The sequence below is a fragment of the Emydura macquarii genome, unplaced genomic scaffold (genome assembly GCF_026122565.2).
Source record: "Emydura macquarii macquarii isolate MOO-44397 ecotype Brisbane River unplaced genomic scaffold, CSIRO-AGI_Emac_v2 contig_1045, whole genome shotgun sequence".
NCBI classification, from domain to species: Eukaryota; Metazoa; Chordata; order Testudines; family Chelidae; genus Emydura; species Emydura macquarii.
In genome coordinates, this window is record NW_027131182.1 from 12,650,117 (window position 1) to 12,676,605 (window position 26,489).

At 41.7% G+C, this 26,489-nt stretch overlaps 1 protein-coding gene across 4 annotated transcripts in view; it reads left to right on the forward strand.

Moving 5' to 3' along the window:
• The window catches only part of RAI14 (retinoic acid induced 14), a 126,093-nt gene that overhangs the window by 97,494 nt on the left and 2,110 nt on the right, over nucleotides 1-26,489 (forward strand). For 3 of the 4 annotated variants that reach the window (XM_067545495.1, XM_067545494.1, XM_067545496.1), the window contains 14 exons: nucleotides 4,825-4,913; nucleotides 6,433-6,497; nucleotides 8,524-8,581; nucleotides 9,460-9,530; nucleotides 11,721-11,827; nucleotides 13,732-13,910; nucleotides 14,500-14,528; nucleotides 15,513-15,599; nucleotides 16,117-16,203; nucleotides 16,895-16,952; nucleotides 17,313-17,431; nucleotides 17,940-19,460; nucleotides 20,707-20,856; nucleotides 26,180-26,245. In XM_067545495.1, coding sequence (XP_067401596.1) covers nucleotides 4,825-4,913; nucleotides 6,433-6,497; nucleotides 8,524-8,581; nucleotides 9,460-9,530; nucleotides 11,721-11,827; nucleotides 13,732-13,910; nucleotides 14,500-14,528; nucleotides 15,513-15,599; nucleotides 16,117-16,203; nucleotides 16,895-16,952; nucleotides 17,313-17,431; nucleotides 17,940-19,460; nucleotides 20,707-20,856; nucleotides 26,180-26,245 — 2,686 coding nt within the window. The remainder of the gene's footprint in view (nucleotides 1-4,824; nucleotides 4,914-6,432; nucleotides 6,498-8,523; nucleotides 8,582-9,459; nucleotides 9,531-11,720; nucleotides 11,828-13,731; nucleotides 13,911-14,499; nucleotides 14,529-15,512; nucleotides 15,600-16,116; nucleotides 16,204-16,894; nucleotides 16,953-17,312; nucleotides 17,432-17,939; nucleotides 19,461-20,706; nucleotides 20,857-26,179; nucleotides 26,246-26,489) is intronic. The other variant, XM_067545497.1, reaches the window with a different exon arrangement.

Consider the following 26,489-nt stretch of genomic DNA (forward strand, 5'->3'; position numbering starts at 1 on the left):
CTGCCTTCAGAAAACGAATTTTGGGAGGCTAAATGATGTTCCCTGATCATTGCTGGGGGAAAAGGGGTCTTGTCCAAAACACATTCTGTGCTCCAGAGATTTCCCAAAACTGGAGGCAAAAGCTCCTTACTCACCATGGCTGGTACACCACACAGACCTGTGGAAGAGGCAGGGATTGTGATTCAGTGATACCATTCACTTGTGAATAAAAAGGGGAGTTATTTTTACATTGCAACCTTGCTTTTCATCCATGGTATGAACTAACAATGGGTGCCTTGTGCTTTGCTTGCCTTACAATGGAAAGCGTGGTCTTCAGCACATCCTGCACTCCAGCAGAGAGGCTTTCTCAGATTAGAAGGTGGAAAAAGAGAACTCGAGATGACATGTTCAATGAGATAATGAACACCTCCAGGGCTGCTGACACAGAGCTTAGAGTCTGGAGGATCTCATTGTCCGAAAAACTGGATATGGACATGGAGAGCAGCCCAGGAGCACGAGCATGCCACACGGGACAAGATGCTGCAATGAAGGATCAATCAAACATGTTGAGGCGTCTAGCTGATTTGCAGAAACAGCAGCGGCAGGGCAGACTCCCTCTGCAGAACTGCCAGCAACAAGTGACCTCTTCCCAAGCCCCTACTCTGAAGCGTTCCAGGAGGAGGGTGGGCAGGATGCAGTATATGCCCCACTCAGCACCGGGGGAAGGGAACAGGAAGAGAAGGTGGTCTTTCTAAAAACTTTTAATGTGCAGGCTTTGGTGTTTGCACAGACAAGCACCATTTTTTTCTCCCCTCCTACCTCCATGACAATAGTTGCTAACAGTTACATTATTTTCCTTTCTTTCCACTGTTACGGATGTGCAATAAAAGTGAACTTTGTAGGTAAGTACTCTTTATTTATTACAGGCATGGGAATAGGTTGCGGGAAGGGGAGGTGCAGGGATACTGCTGTAAGAGAGGAATGAAATAGGAAGGCGCAGAACCGATAAGCGACGCACATTACTGTTGTTCATTATAAAAATAGGTTTTCAATGCCTCCCTGAGGCACAGGGCTTTTCATTGGGCTTACAGCGTTACACTGGTATCTGGCTGCTCAAAGTTTGCGGCCAGCCTATCTGCCTCCACAAGCCAACGCAATGGAAATTTCTCCCCCTTTGTCTCACAGACCTTATGGAGCACACAGCAGGCAGAGAGAAATGCTTTCACTGAGGTCTAACCTAGTGAGCAAACTGTGCCAATGAGCCTTTAAACGTCCAAAGGCACGTTCCGCCACCATTCTGAACTTGCTCAGCCTATTGTTGAACCGCTCCTTATCGCTGTCCAGGTGTCCAGTGTACGGCTTCATGAGCCCTGGGAGCAAGGGGGAGGGTCTCCCCAGGATCACTATTGGCATTTCAACATCATCAATAGTTATTTTTGGTCTGTTTTAAAAAAAAAAAAAAAAAAAAAAAGTCCCTGCTTATATCTTTCCAAACAGATCTGTGTTCCTAAAGATGTGCATGTCGTGCACCTTTCCAGACCACCCCAGATTGATGTTGGAGAAGCGTCCCCTGTGATCCATTGCAACACCATGGAAAAATATCCCTTTCAGTTTATGTACTCTGTGGCAAGGTGGTCTGGTGTTATGATAGGGATGTGCGCGCCATCTATGGCCCCACCACAGTTAGGAATCCCATCACAGCGAAACCATACACTATGTCCTGCATGTTTCTCACTACCCTTCTTAGCAGAAGTCCTATTAATGGCCCTACACACTTGAGTCACAGCTGCACCCTTGGTGGATTTACCGACTCTGAATTGATTCCCAACTGACCAGTAGCTTAGCTTCCACAGAGCGATGGCCACTTGCTTCTCCACTGTCAAAGCAGGTCTTAAGTGAGTATTCCTACGCTTCAGGACTGGGGGCAGCTCTGCGCAAAGTTCCAAGAAAGTGGCATCATGCATCCAAAAGTTCTGCAGCCACTGCTCATCATCCCATACCTTCATAACGATACTATCCCACCAGTCAGTGCTTGTTTCCCAGGACCAGAAACGGCACTTCACCAAGTTCAGCTGCTGCATGACAGCCAGCAGCAACCGTGAATTGTTTCATCCTATGGCTTGTAGTAGGGCAGCTTGAGTAACATCACAATTTTCCATGCTGAGCTCCTCTCTCCATATTGGAAATACTTCAGGATAAGTCACGAGGTGTTTGTGATGCTCAAACGATAGAGCAGAGCAGAGCTGAGCAGGCTCCATGCTTCTCTGGCAATGGCGTATGCGCAGCAGAGCCAGGGGGTCAAAAAATGGCACGAAAAGTGTTAGTCTGTTGGTTGACATCAGGGAGAGAGGGGAAAGGAGCACATTGGATCATGGGAGGCCGAAGACCTTCTCAAAAGCTCCTGTGGCTAGTTGCGCCGTGGGATAAATACCCATGGTGCACTGCTCTGCTTATCGATACAACTGTGGCTGATGGGGATGCACTCTCCCTATGCAATGAGTGTGGTGTGATCATGCCCGACTGACTTCATTAGTTCGGTGGGTGAATGTCGACTGAAATTAAGTTGACTTCACTTCACAGTGTAGACATTACCTCTGGTCACTTCCCTCCTCTAACATTTTTCCCAGAACACTGAGAAATATTTGCTTCTGAAAATCTTATTTATAAGAGTCTGTTTACTGGGCACTTAGTACATGAGTCTTGTTTCTAATTTTAATATATAAATATATATCACCCTCGAGCCACACATTCTTCTAATGTTCACTTTGTTATTTATGGCAGTGGTGGGTGCCACAATGAATGTGCAGGGTATTTCTGTGTATCTTGAGAACAGTTTAAAGCCAGAGCACTGCACTCCAAACTTCTGCCACAATGATCAGCTGTGCTAGCTTGGAGGGGGTGAGATGGTAGGTCCACATAGTCTAGGACTCAGTCCTATAATCTGCTGAGCACTCTGAGCCCATGATTGTGTTCTGTTAAAGCAATCAGCACCTTACAGGATCTCGTTCTTTGGTCCTTTAATCTCTGTTGAGGTTGGGTTTTTTTGAGGTTGTTTTTTTTTAAGGCTGTGAAGTAGTGCCAATTAGCATTTATTTTTTTTGTCTGGTTGTATGCATACTTTTTCCCATCAAGAGTATATTGTACGTGTTATGCTTGTGAAATATGCCTGTGATGAGAGGCAAGTGGAGAGAGGGGATAGTGAAGTGAATTGAGTTTGATATGTACCCAAGCTGCAGAATCAAGGCAAAATCATTAATGTAAGTCAGAGCCATGTTTTAAGGAAAGAAGTGTTGGTAAATGAACACTAAATTTAACGACAGACAAAACAGTAGCATAAACCACTTCCAATATAGGTCACTAGGAATTATCACCCACCAATTGTTGCCCATCATTAACATCTCAGTAAAACCTTTTATACAATATTATTTATTTATCCTTAGTCTGCATAGCTATAGTATGTGCAGCTTAGTGGGGGATAGTGTCGCTGTTCAAATGTCCTCTGCCAGAAATATCTGCAGAATTGTCATCAGTTACCTCATATTGCCTTTATTATTTGTATTGCTGTGGTGTGTAGGAGTCCTAGTTGCTGACCAGGATCCCATGGTGCGAGGAGGCTCTCTACAGATTTTGTTTCATGGGCCCATGCCCACTTGCAAATCTTTGATGTTGGTTTCCTTTAAATATTAAAGCTACCATCCACAGTGTAAACTCTTAAATATAGTAGTTGGCATTTGAGGGGTGGGAGAGGAGATGTTCTTAAATTGTTTTGATCCTAGAAAATCTGTTTTCCTCAGTGAAGACTGTAATATTGATAACAATCAAACTGTTAAAAGACCCTACCAAAAACTACTTACTATTGGAGTTTTGGTTTCCCTACACTAGCTAGCATGCTTGCTAAACTGCCTCCTTATCTCTTGTGGTTTGGGATTAGTTTGAACCACCTTTGTTCTGTTGGATTTGGGTTTTACTCCACACCTTTTGGTCCTGAGAAATGTGCATAGCAATCTGAAAACAAATTTTTGTCCTAATTACTCAACTTGGTATGCAGAGTCATTTTTTTAGTAAGATCATTCAGTATACTGTACGTCTCTTGTGAATCAATCACCTTTGTGGGCAAATTGCACATGCTGTACATGAACTCTTCCAGTTTTCAAAAGTCCCTTCCCTCTCCCTTGCTTCCCATCTTGCTGTAAGTCATATGGCATATCTCAGTAAGACCACATGGTTGCCTGTTCACAGGACACCGTCTGTAAATCCTGAAACACCAAAGTTGTGTGAAATGGTTGGACAGAATGCAACTACTGCTGGGTACTCTGCAGTTAGTCCTTAGTCATTACTTCTGTTGAGTGGGTTTGTAGTGGTTGGCAACTTCTACAACTTCCTACTTTGCCAACAAGCAAGATAATGTGTGGTGAAAAGCAAAACCAAAAATTAGAGTATGTTTATAGCAATGTCTCGCAACTCTCCAATAGCTCTGATCTCTTGGTAACTTATTGAGGGTAAACATGCAGCACAAGTGTGTTGTGTTAATTTGTTTCTGCTTGAGGGTTAGTCCAGGCCTCACTGACTTCAGTGGGGCCAGGATTTGGCCCTTAGTTTAGAAGTTGGAGAGGAACTGATGTATGTAATGTACTTTGTTAGTAAGGAGACACCCTGAACAGAAGCATGAACATGGAAGGAAAATGCTTTTAGCCATCACACATTATTCACTTTGAGAACAACAGGCCTGGGACACATTTAGAGGAGTTGAGGGATGCAAAATGGAAAACCTGGGTGGTTGGCTTACTATTGCTAATGGAAAGGAGATGTTAATAAAATCAGCTGAGTGTGAATGGTCTCTTTCAGCTTTCATCTGGCTGCCACTAAAGGACATGCTGAGTGCCTCAGAATTATGATGATGCATGGTGTAGATGTGACGGCACAGGATGGCACAGGTACATTACTATGAGCCTTTGCTAACTACATGTTTTATATAAGACAAGGTTCACACTTAGTCTACACAGCGAAGTTTTGCGGACTATATCTGAGAGGAGTATGGGGGAAAAAATCACTGCCCCTGCTGACATAGCTATGTTAGCAAAAAACCTCAGTATAGGCACAGGTATGCTTATAGTGCTTCTGTTGGCATAGCTAATGTCATTCAAGGAATTGGTGTAGCTACGCCGGCAGAACTCCTTCTGTCGGCATAGCTGCTTATGCTATACTGACACAGGCTTTGTAGCATAGACAAAACCAAATGTTTTCAAAATGAGAAGTCAGATGTCTGTAGACAACATGGCATATGCAATTATGCAGCTACGTTGAGCAAATTGGGTGACTGCATGCACAAATTATATTTGTTAGGTGCTTTACTGCTCATTTGCATGCATCTGTTAGCAGTTTGAGAAAGAAATTGCAGTAATTGTGCATGCAGACATTAACACACACACTGCTGGTGCCTTAATTCATACCTCCAATCGCAATAATTTCAACTTCAGGGTTATAAATTTAAGCATGCTAGTAGACTCAAGACTGCAAAATAATTGGTTTCCCCAACATAAAATTTGTTTGTTTAATTTCATATCTTTAGGACTCTGCATAATAAAGATTTTTAAGCTTTCCTTTTATGGGTATCCAAACTATTAATTCCATTAACTGTACTGAAATTGCAGCAGGGCATTTCTGAGGATTGATAACTAACTGGTAGGAGCTGATTCCCCAAAGCAGAGCTCAGAGCTATTTACCCCAAGTGTTTCAGTCCTCAAGAAAATCCCTGTGCCTTTTATTGTTAATACTTTAAAGAGAAAATTGGGGGAAACAGGCAGAGTTTTTAGTAGACTATGGTTAAGGATATGATCTGGTTATGGAGGTCATGGATTCCATGACTATCCAGGACCTCTGTGACTTCTGGGACGGGGGGGAGCAGCTGTCAGCCCCCAGGCTAGCCCGCTGGAGCAGCAGGGCTGGAGCAGCTGCACGCCCTGGTAGCTCTGTTTTTAATTCCCCCCAAGGTATTTTTAGTAAACGTCAGGGACAGGTCACGGCTTTGTGAATTTTTGTTTATTGCCAGGGACCTGTCCCTGGCATTTACTAAAAATACCCATGGCAGAATCTTAACCTTAACTGTGGCATTTCGATTGGGGTATCCGCAGAATGAATACACCTTAACTACAAACACACTCTTCGGGCAATAAATTTACTTCTGCCCAGGTGGATTCTTGCAAAAGGTTTGCGTGGCCTCATAAGTGCAGGATCATAAACTGGGATTATTTTGTGTCACCTGAACTGAACCCAGTAGTCTCTACTTTTGGAATCCGATTTAATTGTCTTTAGTCTGGTGTGGAGTTGTCTTCTTTCCCCAGGCTCCTCTTCGATACTGTTGGGATAAAAGCAGATGAGGCAATTCATAATCTCGCTTTTGTTGTGCTGTTCGTAATTATGAATATTTAATTTGCTTTGTTTTTATTAATTTAGGGCACAGTGCATTACATCTTGCAGCAAAGAACAGCCACCTGGATTGCATCAAGAGGCTTCTCCAGGTAAAGTAAAACAAAACTGAGTTTTAGATCACTTTAACATATTATCACTAGCTCTCTTGCTCCTCTGCTAAATGCAGATCTTTTACCTTGACTGCTTGGTCCCTCTAATCATCTGCTCCAGAATCCTTCATTCTTGATGCCCCTCAGCGTTAGGGCCCTTCCTCCCTGCTCTCCACCTCCTGTCTAAATGGGTGAAGAAGAGCAAAGTATCAACACTGAGGTCCTTGGCTTTGGAACTTGCTTCCCCCACCCTCACACACTTTAGTCTGACAGTCTCTGGGATGGAGTCCATGGAGATAGATCTTGCAATCTAATTTCCTGCTCTTTTCCTAAGGTAGCAAGTAAAGAAATAAAGACAATTGCGGGCAAGGGAATCCATGTGACTGGCACAGGAGCCCTGCTGGCCCAGGAAGATGATGAAATGGAAAGAGGCGATGATAAATTTGCAGTGGAGAAAGTGACCGTAGTCATGATGCTTTGCTCAAGGGATAGGAGCAGAGGAGTCAGATGTTGAGCGAGCCACGGATTGGGGGTTAGTGGAATGGATCTTGCAGGGGGAGAGGGATAGAAGCATAGAGGGAAGGTGGAGGAGAGAGTAGCAAAGGTAGCCTCCAGTTGCGTCAGCAGAGGAGAGAGTGGGGAGTTGGGACGTGAGGGGGGTGCGGATGGGACCTGAGGATACAGAGGTGGGGACAAATGGGTGATGTTGAAGAAGACAGATTGATGGTTGGAAAGAGAGAACTTGGCTATTGAGAGATGGGACCCAAAGGTTAATGACCGTTCTAACAGTCCCAGCTATAGTCTCGACAGTGACATCCAACTGTCGCTGGTCATACTGCACACAGTAATATGTTCGTTCAACCGCATACGGGGTATGTAGGTGGGTATTAAAGTACCCATTCATTCACTCACTCGACTGCTACAGCAGCTCACTGCTCCGTTGGTTATGTATTATTCATCTCTTGGTACACAATTAGACACTAGCATGTTACAAATGAAAAAAACGGTAGTATTCTCCAGTTTGTTCATGCTCTGATCTTATTCACGCTTCTGTTTCTCTACGGTCTTTGTTACATGATGGAAGCTGTTACAAATGTGAGGAATGCATAAGATCAAAATGTGTCTGAGGTTGAATTCAAGAAGACTAATTTTACATCTTAAATTTAAAATGTATTGGCTTCCTTTATTGAAGCTGGAAATAAATTTGTAATTGAGCCCACTTAACCAGCAGTTTTGCTAAAGTTTATAGATGTGATGTATTTAAAAGCCTGAAGCCCATGTTTTTCATTTTAAAAATCAATTATTTAAAAACTAACACTTTAGTCTCATGCATCATAATATAAAAGTTTTATATGCTGAAAAATGCCTTCTTAAAGTAATAAATCTTACAGTCCTTTAACTAGGTATGATGGTAAAAGTATTCATGGAAAGCTGGGATTTTAAAATTGGTCAGTGTTGGCTTTTTGAAAAATCCATCTGAAGATAGATAATTGTATTTATTACCTTAACAGGCACTTCATTTAATATACCTAAAGACAAATTATACATTTTTTTTAACAAAGACTATAAATAATGTAGCCAAACTGCATTATAAAATGAGTTGTTTGGTTTTTTAAATAAAATATGGAGGTGGCTTTTTTTGTGTGTGCTCTTCATCCAAGACAATCAGATAGAGGCTGTTCTGACTGTGTAGTTTCCTTTATTCTTTAACTTTTGTTCTTCATCATTGGCCAGGAGGGCCACGGGGTCATGTCTTCCCCCAAGAGTGTTGTCTTCCATCACTACAATGTATGTGTTTCAGCAAGAGGAATGCATGCTAATGTAGTTAGGATTTATCAAGAGGAAAACTATCCTTTCTAATGATCCACCCAGGATTTATTGGTTTTTATGGACTCTGGCTTCAGTGGTGGTTCACAAAGCTGGTTGTTCCAAGAGGGCATCCCTGTGTACTTTGTAGCAAACAAATGCTTTGTATTCTTGTATTTCTCACTCAGCGTTTTTTTTTTTTCTTTTTTTCTTTCTGCAGTCTAAATGCCCAGCGGACAGCATTGACAACTCTGGGAAAACAGCTTTACATTATGCAGGTAACTTTTCTATTGAAAACTTATTATCCATTCTCTTATTCTTACTCTCTTACACAATGCTGGACGTTCTCCCCTTTACCGGAGCTCAATAAATGCTAATCACATGATTCAGTAACTCCGCTTATAATTTTCATGCTTTGGTTGGAAAAGTAGTCAGTACAACAATAAGCTGCATTGAAATAGGCTCTGCTTCCATTTCCTCATAGAACTATATTTCCTTCACTTTTCTTGAATTTTTTTCTTGTTTGTAGTTTCTCGACATTGTTTGTTTCTAAATTTTTAAAGTTGCAACAAACTCGCTGCTTAAATCAATGACATCTCCGTTTTACTGATTGTTGTGTAAAGTAGGCAAGTGACATGTCCAGATGGTTAATAGACTTCAGCGTTACTATACTTTAACAAGTGAATCAAACATATTGCATTTAAAATCATGTACTGTTAACAGGTGCAATCATGAAAGTGCCTAGAGAGGAGATGCTGTAATGTATTAAGGGTCAGATGGTTCAGATTTTGGGGCAAAAAAGATCTCTTGTGCTACTCTGGGCTGTGATTACTAGTTTTAGTTTAAAATATAACTTGCTTTTCACAATTCATGCTCTTTGTGTTCTGCCCTTCTGCTTGGACAGTGAAAAAAGACCAATCAATTTGATTTGCTAATTCTCAGAGACTAGCATGATTCTGCAGTCTTTGGTTGCAAGAAAGGCAGGGCAATGTCTGAATCCATTCATGTGCCCTTTCTGTAGATTTTTCTTAAAGGGAACCTTTAATTTTTTTCATTGTGAATGAGTAAATCTCTTTGATGCTCCCACCGTTACACACTGGTAATGCAGAGACAATAGACTTTAAAAATGGATTTAATTAACTTTACTTTTTTTCAGCTTCATGTGGCTGCCTTCAAGTAGTTCAACTTTTGTGTGAGCACAAATGCCCAATTAATGTCAAAGATTTGGTAGGTACTTTATCTCATTGAACACTTTAAAATAGTTTACCCTATCTTAATCTGGCAAACTTCTGTTACAGCAGTTCTGAGGAATACTTTTTCTAATATCTCTTATTTCCTTTTGGGGAAAGTTCAGAAAGAGAAGTGCTTCACCATCTGATCCATAAAAGACTAAACTTGCTGCTCATGAAACTGAGGGATTAGTGCTGGTGGCCAGAAATAGGCATATAACCTTGATCCAAAGCCCACTGGAATCTGTTGGAGTGTTTCCATTGACTCAGGTGGGCGGTGACGGAGGCACATAGTGTGGACAAGTCCTGACGAGCAAACCTCTTCCTTCCGCTACCCTATTATTTATTATTTGTATTACTGTAGCACCTAGGAGCCCCAGTTATGGACCAGGACTCTGTTGTGTTAGGCACTGTACAAACACAAAGGAAAAAGACAGTTTCTGCCCCCAAAAAGTTTGTCCAAGTATAAGACACGGGACGACAGATGGATACAGATAGACAGGAATATAAGGAAACAGTGAGACGATATTTGGTCAGCATGATAGGCTGTGGTGTCAGCACACCAGCAGCCTAACTATTGTCAAGGTTTTTATAGGGGTCACAGCTGATTCAAGCTTTACTGAGAGATTTCAAAGAGATTAATGAGTTAGTTTTAAGGATTATTGTAGCTCTGAGTCCTCCGTAAAAAGATGGACAAGTTGGGCTGAATTGAGGCTGATTTGTATGGTGGTTTTATGATGTACAATTGTTACTAGTATGAGTATATCATAGTACCACTAAATTTTCCTTTCACAAGACCATATTGGATTTGAACTGGTCTTCAGAAGTTAAAAACTTGGAGCCTAATTCATTGTACTAATTAGCCTGCCAAGGGAGAAATGCTGGAAAACAGCTAGAGGCTATCCCATCTGTAGTGTAGAAAAGAAATGAAAATTACCTTTTTCTTTATAAGGAAAAGCTATCAAATGAATGCCATGTGCCAGTCCTTCTCTTTTTCCATATTTGTAAGGCAAAGGTAGCAGCTACAGTGAGTCCATGCATGCTAAATATACCTTGAATTTGACGGAGTGAGTCACCTCTTGTAGCACAGATTATTATTATTATTTATTTTATTTTAGAGTCATACATATATAAAATAGTCATGACTGCATCCTTGTGCTTACTCCACTAACACACAGTCCGCTCCACATTTACTTTGTACATATACATCAACACTGAATACTTCCTAATGTTGTTGCATTTTGAATAAAGGGTTTTGCATTATAATGTTAGGAAGACTGATATTCCGTTTTCCTTCTTATTATCTGGAAGTAAAGGAAACTCTTTGCCCTCGGTCAGACAGGACATCTGTGGTAGAGCACCCTAACCACAGGACCGTCCTTGCTCTCTAAATCCATAGAGACATTGTGGATGGAGTCTATTTTTGCTGGCTTTATTCTGTATATTCTCAAGGTTTCAGAGGAGTTAATTTAAACTAGAGTAGCCACCATGAAATGTCCATGGACAACACTAATCACTAAGTTGCAGCCACGCTTTTGAGGTCCTCCTAAAAAATTATACCTTGCATGACAGAAGACTATTTGATGGCATTCCAGAGTTCAGACATAAATCAGGCATAAAAATAATCATCTCTGAACTCACTGTCATTTCTCCAGTCAGGAACACTTTTGCCTGCCTGCCTGCCTGCCACTCCTGTTATTGGGTCTGTCACAAAACTTAGATCTAGAATTTGTCTCACTTAAAGACTTATCTGGTGCAAAACCTTGTCTTTTTGATTCTGTGTACCTAGTTAGTGTTTAAACTCACCACTTCTTGTGGTAATATTTCTTAAGAAATTAAATGATATATTTAGGACCTAAGAAATCTTGTGACCTGCTGTAGAGTTAACCAAAGAGAAAAGGGAGAACAGATAACCAACAGCATTCCTAAAGCTGTACTGACTGATATCTCTGCAGATGCTCAAACAAAGGATTAAGTTAAGCCAAGTTACATTATCAGTTGTTTCATAACAAATACAAAAAGGAAAATCCATTGTTTGATGGGGAAAAATGTACTGGCTGGTGCCTTGATTCATGCTCTGTAAAAGCAGGGGTCATATTTAACGTTTAAATCAACTGGGTTTTGGGGGGGCTTTTTGGATTGATGGATGGATTCATTCTTGTTCATACTTCCTTAAATATGTTCCTAGGATGGGAATATACCTCTGCTGCTCGCAGTACAAAATGGACATGCTGAGGTATGCAGATATCTTCTGGATCACGGAGCAGATATCAATTCTAGGGACAAAAATGGAAGGTACAACAAAATAGCTATGCTGTATTCACGACTTCCATGATATTGACATTAGGAAATGACGTTTTTCTTCTTTGTCCAACCTTCCCAAGAACTGTCATTAATAGTAGACATTGACAGTTGTATAAGAGGCTGTAACCTGGCTGTGAGGGGAAGGTGTGTTGCATGTGCGGAGAGCTGACTAAATAAAACTTTGAAAGGATAAATATATAGGGCCAGATGGCCCCTTTACGACCATCTTCCCACTGCCAGAGTGGTGTAAAATGAGAGCAAATCACATTTTAAAATCGCTCCTACAAGACTCTGGCCAGTAAAGTTCAGATACACTTTTTTGAAGGCTGCGTGGCTTTCTCCACTGGATTTTTTTTCCATTTCTGACTTGAGTTCACATCTTCAAGTTGGCTCCAATAACTACAAGACATGTTCCCAGAAGGCTTTCTCCTGTCTAAGAGGCCATGAAATACAGAGATGATCAGATGCTGGAAAACTGCAAGACAGAACAAGGACCCAGCGATGGAAATGCTGGCTTTTATAGCTGCACCATTTAGTAATGTGTTGACTTGATAGGCTCCTGAATTGTCAAAATTCCTTTTTAAACAAGAGCATCCCAAGTGCATTTTTTCCACCATTTTTTTCTACAGTTTTGATACATTTTAAAAACAAATTTAAATTCTATGAGCTGTTTTGTAAACCAGTATTTAAACTGCCAGAACAAAATGGATTGCTGAAGAGATTGTGCATTTACACATTGTGATGCACAATAAGATGATCTAGAGCACTTTATTATTCCTTAGAAGCATATGGGAAAAATAATACTTTGCCCTTACTTTGGACTGATACAGGATAAGTGCATTAGAGCAGTTTGCTGTTCCCAGCTTTTCTAAGACGAAAACTAGTCCCTTTGTCCAGTTGTTCAATTTGAATGTCCTTGTCCTTGTTTTGAACCTACAGTGCTGTCCACTTTGAGAGATCTCTCTGCCTTTCACTCACAAGCTTTCTATTGACTCTGTGGAAACCCTTGAAAATTCATTGTCCCTTGTGTGTAAGAGCATTTCACTCTTCAATAGACAGCACAGTAGTTGCATTCTTGCTCTTTTTAGAAAACAATAACAGTGAATAGAAGGGAGGAAGATGGTACTAAATGAGAAACGCTGCTTTTCTTTCTGTCCTCTCCTCCTTGTGGGAAGACTACTGTAACACACTGTATCTCCACAAAATCAGATATATGCATCACTAACTTATGTAAGCTGTCTTTTAATATAAAAAAATAAGAATTTAGGGGTGTCCAACTTGGATTTCTTGTCCAAATTCCAGTTGGGCAATTACACTGTCCATCTAAAATCATCTCTGCCATTTCACTCGAATATGATATTCTTTGCTTTCCTTCCTTGCACAATTATGTAACACACAGGCAGTGCAACTGCCAATTCTCCCCCATGCTTCCACCCCCAGAAGGTGGCTGAATTTCAGTGGTGGGTGAAAGGATTGCTATAATATTTTGACATATGAAAGGAAACAATTCATTGCCATGATACTGTTTGCTAGTCAGTGTTCTTGTCTGTTTCTTTCAGAGCACAAACTAAAAAACACCAATCTATTAGACATATTTTCACGCTGAGGGTGGAGTATTTTGCACAAGAGGGTAAAAAATGCTGGTATGCAGTAAAATACTTTTGATAAACAAGTGTGTGCACCTCTTTTCATCCCTGCAAATAACTTGGAAGGATTAGAAAAAGGGAGTGAAATTGTGCATAATGATTTTAAAATTTTAAAAGGAATAAAAAATCTTGGATTTTACGGATGTGTGTCTGTGGCGCTTCATATTTTTCCCAAAAAAGTTGTGTGACAAAGCTACAGCCCTTAGAGTAGAATCTTCACACTTTGGCTGTGTGTGGTTTGTTCTCTAGGACTGCTTTGATGCTGGCTTGTGAGACTGGAGGTCTTAACATCGTGGAAGCTTTGATTAGAAAGAGTGCCGATGTCAGCCTTGTAGATGCCCTTGGACACGATGCCCTGCATTACTCAAAGCTCTCTGAAAACACAGGGATTCAGAGCCTCCTTCTGTCAAAGATCTCTCCGGATGTCGGTATGTGAGGAAATAATCTTCAGTGTGTCAGTTTTAACTAACCAGATCTATTTTCAACAAGAAGTGAATTTATTTTTTGCAATAACTTGAACTTAGCTAGTTCTCGAAGATAATTAGTATGGCTGTTTGATTTATCACTGCTAAGTGCTTTCCAAAACACAGACATGGTCCATACTCCAAAGAACTTGTAAGATAATATCCAAGGGGCAGGTGGTAGGGAGCAGCTGTGAAATCACTGCAGTAACATAGTAAGGGCTACCATGCTGCATGGAGTTGAGCTTTTTATTCTGTGATGAGAATAAATTAAAGTTCTTAGCTGGCTAATTTTGTTTAAGCTTCCCAGGGAGGGGTGTCAAGAAGAGGCTGTAATCTAGAGAGGATATTAGCCTTGTGGACCTTTTCAGGAAGGGTATTCTAAGTATGGAGGCAGCATGAAGGAAATGCAAGAGACTGCTGGAGAAGCAGACCAATGGGGCATCACAGGCAGTCAGGAGTGAGGTGGGGATAATGCAAAGACATGATTGCTTTTTTTTTTTTTAAATGGTATTTATTGTAAAACCTTTTTTCCTTCCCCCCTCCCCCCATACAGATACAAGGTCACCAACAAAGCCAAAGCAGGTATTTGTCTCTCTTTTATGTTCAAATTATACAGGTCTCTGACTTACACAGAAAATTATAAATGGCCTATGCTTAAAAGCGCTGATAAATGTCACTCTGAAATTTACCTGTAATTATAATGTTCTATTGTATGAATGCTGGAGTTGCTTATAGAGTAGAACCATGTTGCAGAAACATATTGCTTTAATAGCTTTATTTTTTTTTAAAACATGGCTTCTTGCAAGATTCAGTAATCAGCATGCCTTTGGGAGGCAGGAAAGGGTCCTGGAGGAAGCGAGTGGTTCTGTGGTTGGGGAAAGGAAGCACAAACTCTTGCGGAAAAACTCAAGAGTTTAGGCCCCAAGCCTGGACTTTCTTGCACCTTGATTATGGAGACAAACAAAGGCAAAGCTTTTCAGGTTTCAAAATGAAATAGGTATTCCAGGGTTACAAGAGGTGTTGCTGGGATGCCCTTTGCTGGAGATCTCAGTGGTGAAAATCCCACCAGCTCGAAGCAATAAAAATGCCCTAATAGCACTTATTAGGGGCACAGTATTTTGGAGGGCACATGCCCCATTAAAGCGGGAAGCTGCAGCGTGACTGATTCAAGCCCTCCCCTTGTGGGAGAAATGGGTCTTTCAAGCTGTCCAAGCAAGTGTGTTGACAAAGAGGAAAAATAATGGCCGTTCATGGTCACTTGATTAAGCTGTGAATGAATGAAGTATTTGAGATCACTAGTAAATGCTAAACCTCTCATCAGCTTGTGCTTTTTTCACTAAATCTTTGTTTTTGCTGAAGCATGAATTGCAAGGGGTTGGGAGGACATCCTTGTCTTCAAGCATGCCTAGTATCTTTCTATTATTAGCAATGCAGTTATTGTGGAGAAACTTGAAGAAGAGAAGGCACAAACTGCGCAGGTTGTGTGGGGGGTTTAATAAAACAGCTTACTCAGACTTTACTAACCAAACTAACAAACCTCCATTCTCTGGCCTGTGAAACTTTCAGCATGATCAAGTCTCTAAATTAAGTTCAGAAAGAAGTGGAACTCCAAAAAAACGCAAAGCCCCACCTCCTCCTATCAGTCCTATCCAGGTAAAGAAAAAGTCCAAGTTTGAACATGTTGATATTAATTGTGGGGGTGGGTAAGAGCAGGAGCATAATGTGAATGATGTTGGCAACATTTTCTGTTTTTATATGTCTGTCTCATGTGTCATGACTAGATTTTTTTCTGAGGTTAGGGTGATTTCTTGAAAACCCATATTGGTTACAGTTACTAAGGAAGCTGCAGGAAATGTGGCACGGTCTAAAAGCTGTGCAGATTGCTATACCTCCCTGAAGGTGAAGGTCTTCCCTTTTGATGAATGCCTTAAAATGCTGCACTTCCAAATACACATAGCTTTAGAAAGCTAATAAGGGGAGAGAGCAGAGATGGATGGATCACAAATATGTTATTAAACTGAGCATTCCTCATGTCTGGCTATAATGCATGGGTGATAAGAACAGCATTGAGTAATTAGGTTTGCTCTTTGGTGCTAACATAGAATTATCGCTTATGTTAACATGGGCAGTAGAACGCCTTAACATATACACACACAAACTTCTTTTTCAGTTTAGTGATTTGTCCTCTCCACGTTCAGCAACTTCAACTCCAATTGTTGGTAAAGGACAGGCGTTCTTCGCTGAACAAGTATGCAAGGTATATTCGCTCCTGCTGTTCTGTCATTTTGATAAACCTTGGCTGTATTTAAGGGAGTGAAAGTACAAATAATCCATGTCAATGACGGAGTGATTGAATTCTGAGAAATAAAAGGTGGTTTATAATCTGTATAAAATGAAAGTGCATATGCTTTGTAAACTTATTTTGCTATTTTCTTTTAGTAAACATGGTGGTAATTCATAATAAATGAGTAAATGTTCTGCAGAACATAATTATGAAAGTAAATCTCAATACTACAGTAGGGTGGTATTTAGTGCTGACAAAGTGCATGATACTGTTCATTATATCACAATAAAAAGAGTCCTTGTCCAGAAGCCTTCCGCAGGATGAGTAGCCACTTGCTGATTTTGGCGTATGTTATCAAAGACTGTAGTCCTTTGACATTTTAAATATATCACACACATTACATTGCATTATTTGGCACACAGGCTAAGACTTTCAAAACTGGCTAAGGGGAATGTGGATGCCCAAATCATGTTAATTTTAAGGGGAATATGGAGACCAAATCTCTTAGGCTAATTTAAAAATAAGGAATCTTGTTTGGAACAAGACATCAGACCCCAGAGCAAAGGGCCACCCATTCTGCAGGGCTCAATCTCATTCCATACTCATTTCTGTGAAGTCTAGAACTTCTTGAAGTGTGAAAGGATTGTCTCCTTGTATGTCACAGGAAGAGATCAGCTCCATACAGCGAGATAACAAGGATAGACTGAGTGACAGCACTACAGGTAACGTGAATAAGAATAATGAAGCCTCCTATAATTCTCTAAGCTTATTCTCGTTATCCATTGTCTTAGAACCATTTAAATATAAGAATAGTGGTAATGGTATCAGGGAATGGTTTCAGTCTTACAACTCTTTAGCAAAAACTGATATACCCACCAGGGATTAAACAATTTTTAGAAATCTAGCTAGATAATTCCTTCATTTGGCATATTAATGGACATTTGGGGGGGAGGGAGGGCAACAAGTTCACTCTGTCTCCAAGTCATAATGATTTTATATGAAAGGATAGTGACTGTAGCAAAAAAAGGAACTGCATCATTACTTCAGTTGTTTTAAATGGTTTAAAACCATTTATTTTAAAGGTGCTGATAGCTTACTGGATATAAGTTCTGAAACTGACCAGCAAGATCTTCTTGTATTGTTGCAAGCAAAAATTGCTTCTCTAACGCTACACAATAAGGAGTTACAAGATAAATTACTGGTATGTATTACATCTTTGCTCCTAATTCAAAGCAAAGGGAATCTTTCAGTTCTTAAATAGCAGAATAAAGAGCTACTTTGTTTTATGATGATGTGCTGTGAAGATAAATGCAAAGACAGTTTGTAGATAATAAGAGTTTCTAGAAATCAAGACGAAACTGTCTTCATCTTCAAGTATTAAATTGTTGTTTTCAATTGTCATTTTCCCCCATAAATTACTTGATAGTCTTTTTTTTAAGACGGAGTTAATTTTTTCAGAACTCTGGCTAATGATTTAGGGTTTTCAGCATTTTAACTCTCATAGCTTTTGATCATTTTTATACTACAGGAGTCATCCCAGATTTTTAGAATAATTTAGTACCCAGTATCTTCACTTGTGTGCTGAGCTCTACTGAAAATCCAGCCCACAATGTTTTAATTGTCCATCTCTGCAGGGCACAGGAAGAGTTCCTTACTTCATCTGCTCACTAACCAACATTGTTTTATAAACACTAATGCTTTTTATGCAGGAAAAAGCACGCAGAGAAGCAGAAATGGATTCCACCCTAGATTCCTATCATTCCACCCAAACAGAGTTTGATCAGTCAGTGGACCGACAAAATCAAATCTCAGCTCAAGAGCTAAAATCAACACAAACTCAAGAGAAGTCAACAAGCAACAATGAGGTAAAAATTAAGCGTCTACAAGAAGATTTAAAAGATGCACAGAGGAAATTAGATAATTCTGAAGCAAAAAGAAAGTACTTAGAGACCCAAATTCAGTCTAGAGTACCAGAAGCAATTCATTTAAACAGTGCAGATATTTCAGAAAATGGCTCTGATCTTAGCCAGAAACTTAAAGAAACCCAGTGCCGATATGAAGAAGCTATGAAAGAGGTCTTGAATGTACAAAAACAGATGAAATTGGGCCTTGTTGCTTCTGATAACAAAGATGCTTACTCGGATGTCCATGAACTGAGAGTTACGTGTGAAGAAATTGAAGTGTTAAAGCAGGATCTCAGGAAAGCATTAGAGGAAAGTGAAAGTCATAAAGAGAGAGTGAGAGAGCTACAGGAAAAACTTGAAGAAAGAGAGCAGGACGTTGCCAGCAAAATGTCTGTAAAAGAATGTGAGGAAATAAAAAGTTCGTATTGTTCAATAATTGAGAACATTAACCAAGAGAAAGCTTTATTGATTGAGAGATACAAAGAAGGGCAAGAAGAAATCAAAAGGCTACAGGACAGGTTAAAAAATCAGATGCAGTTGGAATCCAGTGATGAACCTGGGGAGATGAAAGAAGCAATGAATAAAATGATAGATGACCTACACAGACAAGTTAGTGAGCTGTCTCAGTTGTACAAAGAAGCACAAACAGAGCTTGAAGACTACAGGAAGAGGCAAGCATTAGAGGATGTAACTTCAGAATATGTTCCTAGAGATGAGCATGAGAAACTGATGCAAGTAACAAATTCATTGAAAGATAAAGCTGAAGATGCATTATCTGACATGAAGTCCCAGTACACACAGGTATTAAATGAAGCAACAAAGCTCAAGCAACTGATAGATACTCAGAAACAAAACTCTGTACCAATTGCTGAGCATCTTCAGGCAGTGACTACTCTCAGTAGTACAGCAAAGGAAATGGAGGAAGAAATAAATGAACTTAAAGAACATCTTATTAACAAGGAAACTGAGATAAGAAATCTGCAGAAGGAATTGTTGGAAGAAAAAGCTGCAGTTAATGAAGCAATGGTGCCCAGAGTTTCGTATGAAAAACTCCAGACATCGTTAGAAGGTGAAGTTAATATTTTATCATCCAAACTAAAGGATTTAATGAAAGAGAAAGAGAATGTGTCCTTAGATGTTGCACAAATGAGAAATGAAGTCTTGAAATTAAAAGGGGAAAAAGAAGGTATTCAAACTCTCCTTGAAGTGAAGGAGCAGGAAATAAATGGACTTCACCGTAAATACCATCAAGCTCAAGAAGATCTTCTTGAAATGAAAAGATATGCTGAAAGCTCGTCAAAGCTAGAAGAAGATAAGGATAAAAAGGTTAGTGATTCATTAGAAATTAGGTTTCCTGGACATTTAGACCTTGTAAAACAATTTGAGTAATTCATGCAGTTCACAGTTCCATATTAAACAAAGGGTCACATCGTATCATATTTGAGTACATCTTGTGTTTTGTAATCTCAGTTCCCACAATCCCATCTTTAATGTTGGTGAAAGCTTGTTTGGCTAAATGTGTATTTGAGCCTGCTGAGGTTCACAGAAATGGAGTTGCATGATCTGTTATGCTACCTCTTTTTCAGGTGAAGTCAGAGGTGGCTTAGTTACCCAAGTGCTTGGTCTCCTATCTTGAAATGATGAAAGTGGGCATTAGAAAAGGGAGAGATCACAGACAGGGAGAGAAGTTATGCAAACGTAAATAAAGATGCACAAGTGACCAAAGCTCCCACAGTTCTTTTTTCACCCCTATCATTTCACCGATTCCCTACTTGTCTTTTCCATAACTGGGATGTTTGAGAGGACACAGTTCTTAAAGTAGAAAATGGGCCACAGATACGGTAGCTGTCTGTATAACATTCTGCTGGCTCTGTGTACTTGACCCAGGTTAGCTGCATTTGTCTTCTGACATAGATCTATTCAGAGGCTGTGCCCATACAGTCAGTAAACACTATTAATACCTCACTGGTACATATTGCTTCACATAAATTGTTAAAGCAGTGTGTTTCCATTCGGAAATGAGAGTGCTGCACAAAAGCAGGTTTGCTAGCCGAAAGTGAACGCTTCCAGTGATCAGGATGGTGGAGGAAAATTGGCAGTGAGCCAAGCGTGTGTGGTGGGGACAGAGCCAGAGTGGTAGGAGAGAGGTGGGCAGGAAGAGGAGTAGCATGCCAGAGATGTGGGGGGAAAGAAGTAAAGATAGAAAGTAAGTGGTGTGAGAGACAGGGAAAACAGGAAAGGCAGATGGAGAGAGCAGCTAGCTAGGAGGACATACACCTGCATGCAGACCCCCGTACTGGTACGGAGCTAGAATTGCTGCAGGGTGAGCAGGAGGCACTGCAGAACTGGCTGAGAAAGAGCTACATCCCAGCTATCTTTGTGGAAATAAAGGTTGCAGCACGGTGGGAGCACTGTAACCCTTTGTTTACCTAGTAGCTGCCTTGTGCCTCCAAGATCAAGGTAGGAATGCTTTTTCAGAAGCCAAAAGAAAAGGCACAAGTGTTCCCTGAATAAAGCACGGCAAAACGGTATTTATTGCATCCTTTCACGTGTACCTTTTCTTCCTTGATAGATCAATGACATGTCCAAGGAAGTTAGCAAGTTAAAAGAAGCACTGAACAGCCTTTCTCAGCTTTCCTACTCAACCAGTGCACCCAAAAGACAAAGCCAACAGCTGGAGGCATTACAGCATCAAGTGAAACAGTTACAAAATCAACTGGCTGTAAGTGTGGGTTTCTTAACTGATAAACTCTGGCTGCTCTCATTGCTAATAGGATGTGAAGCCTTCCTTACAGTGCTTCATAGGCCCAATTAAAATGGAGCACACTCACTGAGTACAAGAAATGAATGCTTAATGCAGTAAAGTGTACCATTTTAAAATACGCTATAAAGGATATTTGTGAATCCTCATTATTGTCGTGGTAATGCACTCATTCAGCAGTAATACAAAACTGAGTTGCTGTGTCCCAGTATATTCCCCAGAGGTCTCCCACTTAGGTCAGTCAACTTCACTCCATTTTCTGCTCTGGAGATATGAGAAATAGTGCATCAGTTTCCAATAATTGAAACGACACTACATGTGCAGTATGAAATTGCTTAAGCTATTATGTTGACGTAAAGGATTAATTGGTATTAAAAGGATTGGGTTGATAAAATAATTATGGCACCTCTTAAGCTGATGTATTGAGATGTGTTTACATTAGTTTTATTTGTGACACAGCAAAATGAACAAAATAATAGCAGGATCGAGAGTTTAGAAAGTCACAGCTTTAAATGGGGATATCCAGATCTCTGAGATGTTGGGCTGTTATAGCAAAGTGTAATAGTTGATCCAAGATGCTATAACTGTAATAGAACATGGCACTGGCCCCATGATTTGTAAAGTCCATAGCCAGTTTGCACTGGGTTCTTGTGTTGATCAGAAAGGTGCAGATTTAGTCATCAGTTAAGGTCATCTTAAAATTTTTTATAAGCTAAAATAAGCCCTATATTTTTGGTAGGAATAATCTGTCAGATCTTGTGACAAGTTTCTGTCTGAAAAGGTCCCTTTTTTTTAAAAAAAAAGGATAATTTTTTTCAGAATTTGTGAGCTGCTTTAAATGGTTTTAAAATTGTATCCTCTTTCAATAAGGTTTCCCATTTACAAGTACAGGGCCCAGTCCAGCAGAACTTGAAAATTTCCAAGCTGGACAGATCCCAAAGCATTTTTTTTAACCACAGAAAGCTCTTGCTGTGCGTTATGGAGCAGCTCTGGCAGTGCTTAAAGTGGGTGTGTCAGGGACCTGGCAAAAAAAAAAAAATTAAGAATCGAGCCAGGTGGCATTGTCTTACCAAAGCTGCTGCTCCCAGATTATGGAATAGGCCCCCTTCCCCCTCCCAAATACACACACACCCCTCTCTTTTTTAGATCTCTTTAACCACCAAGCTCTGGGGAGGAAAGCTTTTGTATTTGAGTTCCCAACCTGTTGTGCCACACAACTTTCCTTGTGCCTGTTCTTCCTTATCCCCGTTCAGGCAGCAGGAATTAATGTGGTTCTGAGGCTAGAATTAGTCCCTTGCAGGAATACCAGTGGGGGCAATAGACTTAGTAAATCAAATAAACAATAAAGCACTTAGGCCAGATGTACACTAAAAAGTTAGGTCAGTCCAGCCATGTCACTCAGGGATGTGAAAAACCCACAACCCCTGAGTGACCTAGTTAAACCAGCCTTAACCCTTGGTGTAAATTAGCGCTAGCTCGATGGAAGAGTTCTTCTTCGAGTGCTTGCTCACATCCATTCCAAGCAGGTGCACATGCGCCACATGCACTGTTCGCCAGAAAGCTTTTTCCTCAGAAGTATCTGTGGGGTCAGCTCTGGTGCCCCCTGGAGTCGTGCCGCTATGGCGCTCTATATAGGGGCCTGCCGACCCTCCCCCTCCTCAGTTCCTTCGTACTGCCTGTGAGGGTCCCTGGAACTTTGCTGCTCTTGCCTAGCAAGTGCTTCCCTCCTGATTGTTTCTTCTTAAGTACTTGTAAATAGTTTGAATAGTCCATTTAGATAGATGTAGTAATTAATGTAGTGTAGTTAAGTACTCTGCTTAGTGGGTTGTTAGCTCCCCTTCCCTCTGGTGATGGGGCATGCCTGGATTTAAGTCTTGTGGGTCCTGCTTGAAGCCTATGCCCAGGGACGACCCGCATTTGGCTTGTCTGAGGTGCCTCGGGGAGTCTCATCTAAAAGAAAAAGTGCAAGGTCTGCAGAGGTTTCAGACCTAGGGCCCAAAAGGAATATAGCCAACGCTTGAAGTTCCTACTAATGGAGGCCGCCCTTCGACTTGCAGAGCAGAGAGCAGGCTCATCGACGTCGGTGAGGAGTGCCCCGGCTGCTACAAAAGAGCCGGCAGCAAGAAAGGAAACTGCACCGAGGGAGCCTCGAAACCACAAGCGTCCCCAGAGCCGAGGGAGCCACCTCGATCTGAGAAGTGGCACCGCTCCCATTCCCCAGCGCCACAGAAGAGGAGCAGGGATAGAGGGCACTCTCCATCACTTAAGCCCAAGCCTGCAGACGTTATGAGGGTGCGACCTGTGCCGGGACACCTGAGCCCCCGGCCCTCAACCTCAGCACCATTGACTCTGAGCCAGAGAAGAGCCTCGACGAGTCCGGTACCGGTGGACTCCCTGCGTGGGGAGAGGAAGACGGATATCCAGCTTCCCTCCACTCCAGAGATATTTGAGGTGACCAGAGAGCTCATCGAGATGGTTCCAGCACCATCTAGTCGCCCCCCCTGGCGTGTGATCTGGCACCAAAAAGACCTGCGGTACTGTCCAGAGGCAAACTGGCCACAATGGCCAGGTCGAGACACACCCACCCCGCCGCAACTTTCACCGGCACCACCACTCATGATGCGATCATTCGACAAGCCAGAGACAACACTGCGTTTGGCAGAGCAGTGCTCCAGTCTGTAGTTCTCTGAGCTCCGACCCCACCGTCTTGGTCTGGCTTGGGATTCACCCGCTTGGAATTGACATGAGCAAGCACTCGAAGAAGAAAAGACGGTTACTGACCTGTAATTGGTGTTCTTCGAGATGTGTTGCTCATGACCATTCCAAGACCCACCCACCTACCCCTCTGTCGGAGACAGCCGGCAAGAAGGAACTGAGGAGGCGAAGGTCGGCAGGCCCTTATATAGAGCGCCATAGTGGCATGACTCCAGGGGCTACCAGCACCATCCCTGTGGGTACTTCTGAGGGAAAACTTTCTGACGAACTGTGCACGCAGCACGTGCGCACCTCCTTGGAATGGACGTGAGCAACACATCTCGAAGAACACCAGTTACAAGTCAGTAACAGTCTTTTCTTAAAATGGCGTCGCTAAGGGTGCTCCATGTCAGGTGTACGTGTGCCTCTCAAGCCCTTGATCAGAGATTTTCCTAGCAGTGTCCGCTCAGCCCACAAGTGTGCTCTGCGCAAGCTAATGCTGCGCTCCCAAGGCATACAGGGTTGCGCAGGCAAACAGACCTCAGTTCCTTCTGTACCTTCTCAGCCTGTGATAGCGCTCTAGCGTGACTGCTTTGTGCATGCCGCAGCCTGTAGTCTAGTTGTTGTTTAGTTTAGTGTTAGTTGTTGGAATAGAATTAGATAGTAGTGAGAGGTTTCAGTTTTTCCTCTTTCCCCCTTTTTTTTCCTCCCCCATTTTTTCCAGGGACCTTATTTGGCCTGGCTGGGCATTCCTGGCTGGCCAGGTTCAAAATGCTGCCTTTCCTGTCAGGAGGCTATCCTGATCCAGTGATGGCCATTCTACGTGTAGCTGTTGCATGGGAGAGTCCCATGTCCCCCAGAAATGCAATTTTTGCCTGGACCTAAAATCTAGAGCTCAGAAGAATCAGGAGACCAAGCTGAAGCTGCTGCTGATAGAGCACTCCCTTCAACCCGCTTCCGAGTTGGGTCAGGAGATAACACCCCCCTCCTTCTCAGCTGCCCGCATACATGTGTCTCCAGATAGATCCCGTTCCCCTTCACCTTCGTTCGGCCAAGTTGTCTCCTGAGAAGATGATGATCTCAGGGAAGGCTCCAAAGAGGAGCTCGGTCTCCCACCACAAGGAGCCAGCTCCCAAGAAGTCATGATCTCCTGCAAGATGTATGGTGTCAGAGGCCTTGAACTCTCACCTCTGTACCATGGAGGCAAAAAGCTTTCTCTGGTACTGGTGGAGCAGGGAGATCCTGGAGCACTTTGGAGGAACACATCACTGGCAAGGTCCTGGTACCATCCGCCTCCAGATCAGCACAGACTATTTTAGACTTAACAATGGTGCCTTCCCACTCAGCTCAGTCAGTATCAATGCACCTGAAGTGGAACACCTAGAGGGACACGTCTCAAAGAACCACAGTTACTGCACAAGAGGGAGTAGCCTTTCCTTCCATTGACCTAGTTACTGCCTCTTGGGCTGGATTAACTACAGCGATCGTAAAACTCCTCCCATTGCTGTAGTGAGCATCTAAACTAAAGCACTACAGCAGCGCTGTAGCAGTTTAATTGTAGACCCCTCCTTAGGAATGAAGACTTATGGCCGTCCCTGAGACTACTGCCAGAATTCTGCAAGAGCCTCTCATCTCCAGCTGCTGTTGCAGGGAGGCATGGCTTTCACTTCCTTCCCTCCCCTATCTAACCACTAAAGCTGGGCGGGATGGTTTTCCCATTCTGTGAAAAATTTTGAGATTTCAAGTTCCACATTGAGATGAACAAGAAACCTTTAAAAGTGGAGTGAGGAGAGGAGTTGAGAGAGAGTGCAAGACCAACATACCCTCCTGCTCAAGAATAGCCTGGGTGGTCAGGACACTCACCTGGGTTGTGGAAGTTCTTGGTCCAAATGGGGCAGAGCAAGGATTTGCCCCACCTCTAGGCTACTGGCTATTATCGGGTGGGTATCTCCTCTCTCTCATCTCCCTGATAAGTTTAGGAAAGAGGTGGTATAATATTAGGAATGTATGGCCCACTTCTCTCAGCCTAGTTTCTAAAACAGAACTTCAGGTTTATTTGGAGATATGGTTCTTGGGTCTGTGACCACAGAAGAGGGGCTTGTCTGTGTCTGAAAACGTAGTCATTTGCCAGAGCTCCATAGGACAGGATCCTTTTGAGGCTCATGTGCATTAAGAAATCTACTCGTTATGGGTGTGGGCAATGGGTGTAGTTGAACTGTTGCCGAAAACTGTTTAACTTCAAGTGGTTTAGTTTCCTTGCAGAAAACGCCAGCCAGTTTCAGAAACTGACTGTGGTTTGATCCTGTCTGCAGCTAAACCATTTTGAGCACCCACGTCTAGATTCTTTCCTGGTATGGATAAAGCTATAGCATCTCAGTGGACCATATGCTGCAAAGGGACCTATTTTGGTTGGCCTGATTGTAAAATATTGCTTGGTATACTTGCAGATGAACAAGATAGTATTCTGATAGAAGTAAAGATACCATTTTTATCTCCGCTATAGCTATCCATGTGCTCTAAAACAAAATGTGGTGGTTTTTTAAATGAATTTGCAAGCATGTTCCTTGACTTGCCATCTTAATATTTTTAGGAGACGAAGAAACAGCATCAGGAGATTATATCAGTTTACAGGATGCATCTTCTCTATGCTGTACAGGTATGATTTCATATTTCTCAGTCACATGATGTATGTTGTGTCTTAATGTAAGAGGTCCCTTCTGCAAATCTATAATGAAAATAGCTTCTTAACTTTTGGTTACTCTAGACAAGGCGACTGAATATTTTAGCAGAAATTTAAAGCAACGTTCTCTTGGAAACGATTGGGGATGAGGGGGGCTAACATACTTTTAATACTATTTATTTGTGTAAAATTTCTGAAAGTAAAAAGGTGCTAGAATTAA